Genomic DNA, 5,454 nt, shown 5'->3' with positions numbered 1-5,454 from the left:
CTCTCAAAATGTCAGGGTTAGCATGTAAGTGAGTCCATCCGGATTGCTCACAAAATTCAGCGCTCCTACTGAGGACCACTCTTGTAGTATCCCCATCTGGGTTCACGAACCTCCAAGATTTGGCATGTGGTTCGTACCCACAAAAGATGAGTTTCCTAGCCCTTGGACTTCCCTTTTTCCTTAACGCTTTTGGGATAAGTACATAGGCTTGAGATCCAAACACCCGAAAGTAATTAACTTTGGGCTTCTTCCCATATAAAGCAAAATATGGCGTAGTATCAATTACCGAATTATATACTCGGTTCAGAACATGAGTAGCCGTCTGCCAGGCTTCCGCCCAGTAACTTTGAGGGAGTTTAGCATCAAACAACATAGAGTTTGCCAACTCTTGCAGAACCCTGTTTTTACGTTCGGCCACACCTCCTTCTTGGGGGGAATAAGGTGTAGACAGACGATGCTTAATTCCCTTTTTCTTAAAGAAATTCTGCAACACAGACCCGGTAAATTCTGACCCTCTGTCTGTCTGAAAAGCAAGTACTCTAGTACCGAATTCAAGTTCTACTGCATGAACCCAATTTTTAACTGTTTCTGCAGTATCTGCTTTTGTTTTGAGAGGAAAAAACCATGTAACCTTTGTTTTGTCATCCGAGAGACACAGTGCATACCTCGAACCTCCCATGCTAGCAACAGGCATTGGGCCACATAGGTCCATATGCACAAGTTGGAATACTTTGTCAGATTTCCTATTTGAACTGGGATAGCTGCATCTATGAACCTTCGCCCTTTTGCATGCAGTACAATCCAAATACTTAGTACATTTGTTCAATTTGCACCCTTCTGATAATTCAGGTTGCCTTTTAACATACTGAAAATTAATATGTCCCAAACGGCGGTGCCATAAATGAACACAAGAATTATGGGTAGGCGAGTTCACACAACCAGCATGAACCTGTTCAACTTCATCTGGACTTGTCTCAAAATAATATAACCCATCTCTGCATTCCACCTGCAAAAGAGATACGTTTTTCTTTGAAATAGTGCAAACCCCATTTTCAAACACAGTTTTAAACCCATTTCTATCAAGTTCTGACACAGACAAAATACACCCCTTCATTCCCTTTAGCACGTAGGCATCAATTTCTGTTTGCAAACACTTCAAAAACACTGTGCCTACGGTCTCTAAGGAACGTTTAGTTGAATCTGCCATTGTCACAACTTTAAGGGTTTGCAAATGTCTGCAATTCTGCAAACGGACACTAGATGGCGCCACCAGGTGGTGAGATGCACCACTGTCGATCAACCAGCGTAGATTGCTGCCTTGGCCACGCCCTTGCATCAACGCCATTGCTGAAGCCATGTGCTGTGTGCTGTGGGAGTAGCCACAACCTCCTCCTCTTCTTCGACGTCCCCTGGAACTCCTTGTCTGGTAACTAGGGGTAACGGCCTTGGTGCTGTCTTGACCAGGTTCACGTGTACAATTCCTGATTAAATGGGAAGAGGAACCACAGCGAAAACAGTGTCTAGCTGCAAAAGCATTTACTGTGTTCTCAAACTCAGCATCCCCACTCTTAGGCACAGCATAACTCCCCTTTGAAGACAAACCTCTTTCTCTTTGCCTTTTATCCTGTTCATCTGCAAGTCGAGAAGAAATGTATTCAAGGGTTAATTCAGTTGAAGGCATAGCTTCCAAAGTTAAAGCTAGAGTCTCATAGCTTTTATCAAGAGAAGACAACAATATGTATGACTGCTGCTCCATAGAGAAAGGAATGCCCAGCTGTCTTAGTTGATTAAAGGCAGACACCATTTTGGCAATATGTTCTTTCACACACGCTCCCGGTTGGAGACGTAAATCAAACAAACATCTTGTAGCATGGATCTTGGCCCCCGCAGTGTTTCTGGAATTTAGCCGCTGCAGAACCGTCCAGACCTCATGCGTGTTCTTTAACTCAGAAACATAAGGCATTTGCTCTGGTCCCACTGCCAAAACTAGTAGACCTTGGGCTTTCCTGTCGCGTTTCTGTGAAGCTGCCGCTGCTGCTTTGTCTTCTGCAGACGCGTCTGCAGCTGCCTGTAAAGGCGGTGCTTCAGTACAACTCCACAACTCTTTTGCTTGCAACCAAACCCTTACTCTAGCCTTCCAATCTTGCCAATTTTTCCCATTGAGTCGCGTAAACGGGACAGTAAAACTTTCCTGGGACTCTGCCATCCTCCCTGGGGCTTAGGAACGATACTCACACACCTGTAGACCGTCTCCCAGCTGCTGAGGTGGCTCCTCGAGGAATAAGACGTCTTCCAGCGAGTACAAACTGCGCAGTGCCTCTTTAAAACTTTTCCTAGGCACGTTGCAGGACTCAAGCTGCTTTGAAGGCTTTCGTTGTCGGCAACCGCTTCTGTCTTCGCTCCAGTCCTTTCATAAATCACTCTGAACTGCACTCCTTATCTCCTTCTTGACGTACAAACACCCATAACCTGTCCCATTAAACTTTAATTAGTTTAATGGTTAGCAAATGTCCAGTGCGCTTCCGATGCGACAATGTCCCATTACAGCAGAGCATTTCGCACAGCGGCTCAAGAAGGGCTGGAGAGTCAGCATCTTTTCAATAAAGGGATCTTGGAGCAAGCGGTTTGGAACTCAAATAAAAGGTTTATTTACACAAAACAAAAAACCCTGGTGAAGAATCACACATATCAGCAAACACGCCCCAAAAGAAAAGGGAAGGGGGCAAACACACGAGTGAGCTGACTATTTATACAAACTCACATTCCTGGAAGCTTAACGACCTCCAGCTGCTCAGTGACTAGAGCGTCTTGATTAGAGCTTCTTAACCCTTTAATACCAACAGAACATGTGGCAGATTTAGGATGTTCTTCCTTTTAAACTTTATGTCTGACAGCTTGAGGGGGCTGAATATTCAGATAAATTTGGATTAACTTTTAATGGTTTTTGATATTTAGCATTTCTTTAATTACATGTTTTCTTGTTTGCTACCCTGGGCTAATACTAATATTAACACTAATACTACTTGTAATAAGCCATGCAACCATACTGGTGCATCTAAAACCTTTTTCCAGGATCCAACCCAATAAAACTTCAGATATTTTCTAGTTTGGGCAATGTCATTTACCTTCACAAGATGACATGAAAAACTATCAGCTAGGATAGTTCATACAGTAGATTGCAAATGACTCCACCTAGCAAAAGGTTTCAGGCAAGTCATCTCCAAATATTGTCATATTTATTGCACTTCAATTTTCCCAAAATGTTTCATTCAATGTTTCCCAAAAGATACAACTCCCACACCCTCCCACCTCAATATACATAACTTCTCCATATTCCCAACAAGGTTTTCAACTCAAAGAATCCAAAATGCAGGTTATTTTTACTCTACTCACCATGGGCATTTTTAAATGGCAGGTAGGGTAGAATTCAACACACTATTACAAATGTTCAGTCTGTGCAAGCATATAAGTTTGCCAGATAAAATGACCCCTGCTCCTCTTGTGTGCTGTTCTGGGGGGGGGGGGGTGTCTGAACTGTTCCCAGAGTCAGTTTCAGACTGAGGCATAGTGGGGAGGACTCGTGAGGAGAGGGGAGGGGAAAACAACCTATTGTGCTGGGCTCCCACTCACAAAATTCATTGGATGAATCCCACCATTAATGTTTTGATGTCACACTGCACATTCACTTCTTTTGAATATGACTGCCATAGATTCATCCATTGAAAGCTCAAAAACTGTACCCTGGAACAAACTTGGATTACTATTTAGTTGTTTTTTTCTTAATTATTTACATGTGTCTTATCTTGTATCTTATTCTGTCAACCTTCTGAGATCTTGTGATGAAAGGTGCTATATAAATTTAATAAATATGGATTGCTCCTGCTAAAATCTACTGAGCTTAATCATGTCAATGAACTCTGTGTCCATCTTCTTGCTCTCCATCTGCATTCTTGTAGGAGTACTTTTGTTAGTTTTAAAAATTGCCTAATCCTTTTGCTCGTTCATTTGTTCATTCACACGTTTTTCTTCCTAAGACATGAGTCAAATATGGCAAATGACACATCAGTGCATGAGTTCGTTCTTCTGGGCTTCCCAACTCTTCGGCAGTGGCACCTGTCACTGTTTGTACTCATCCTTGTCATATACATTCTCACCTTGGCAGGGAATGGCCTCATCATCATCATCGTGAGAGTCAGCAAGCAGCTCCAGACCCCAATGTATTTCTTCCTGAGCAATCTTTCTTTCCTTGAGATCTGGTACACAACCACTGTCATCCCTAAAATGCTGGAGACCTTCTTGATAGCCAGGACCACTATCTGCCTCCATTGTTGCGTGGTACAGTCCTTCTTCCACTTCTTCCTTGGCATCACTGAATTTCTCATCCTCTCCATCATGTCCTTTGATAGATACATTGCCATATGCAAACCTTTACATTACACCACAATTATGACCAAAAACCTCTGCTTACTGTTGACACTGGGTTCCTGGTCACTGGGATTTGTAGTTATCTTCAGTCAGGCAGCTTTGATACTGAAATTGCCATTTTGTGCTGGCAACACAATTGACCATTACTACTGCGACGTTGGCCCCATTTTGAAATTGGCCTGTGCAGACACCAGCCTCATTGAATTCCTTGGTTTGTTGGGGACAGCCAGCATAATCCCAAGTTCCTTTCTCTTCACTGTGGTCTCCTACATCTACATCATCTCAACCATTTTGAGGATTCCTTCCAGCAAGGGACGGCAGAAAGCCTTCTCCACTTGCGCTTCCCATCTCATGGTGGTCACCATATTTTATGGAGCTGTTCTCTTCATGTACTTGAAGCCCACGGCACACTCCTCTGTCCACAGCAACAAAGTGGTCTCTGTCCTCAACACGGTATTAACCCCATTGCTGAACCCTTTCATATACACCATACGGAATAAAGAGGTGAAATCTGCCTTGTGGAAAGCTATAACAAAGTGAAGTGCCGCAGGGAGTAGCTGGTGGCAGTATTGTGATATATTTTCCAGCTGTGATACTGTATTTCCAGAATGATTTTAGTAGTAACATATTTTACATATTTGCTTGGTGTTTTCAGTGGGGATTGGACAGCTTTGCCTGCCCCCTTGATATGGTCACAAGCACAAGATAAGACTGTGTCTGCCTTCCTTGAAATGGGACTGACTTTGAAATGACTGTTCTACTCAACCATCCTTTTCAAGAGAAGAGATGATGGAAAAATTGAACTCTAGGACTTTCTGTATGGACTCTTTGCTTGAGATGACTGGTCTGAATCATGTGAATCATCTAGTAACCACACAATATACTTATGAGGGGTGGGGTGGCTGGTTATTGGGGAAATATGTGTATATTCTTGGTAAGAGAGTAGTCTCAGTACAGTGGTACATTGGTTCTCAAACGCCTTGGTTCTCAAACAACTTGGAACCCCAACACTGCAAACCTGGAAGTAAG

General features: G+C 43.1%; 1 protein-coding gene across 1 annotated transcript; it reads left to right on the top strand.

Annotated features, from left to right (window-relative positions):
- Nucleotides 1-4,047: 4,047 nt before the first annotated feature.
- Nucleotides 4,048-4,965, top strand: LOC308461713 (olfactory receptor 6X1-like; the record flags this gene model as incomplete). The annotated part of the gene is made up of 1 exon (XM_080978850.1): nucleotides 4,048-4,965. One exon carries the CDS (start codon nucleotides 4,048-4,050, stop codon nucleotides 4,963-4,965), a length of 918 nt encoding a protein of 305 aa, XP_080834976.1.
- Nucleotides 4,966-5,454: the final 489 nt, after the last annotated feature.

Source organism: Podarcis pityusensis (genome assembly GCF_964106645.2).
Source record: "Podarcis pityusensis genome assembly, chromosome: 13".
Taxonomy (NCBI): Eukaryota; Metazoa; Chordata; class Lepidosauria; order Squamata; family Lacertidae; genus Podarcis; species Podarcis pityusensis.
Note: the sequence above shows the minus strand (reverse complement) of the source record. Positions and strands in the feature narration are given on the sequence as shown.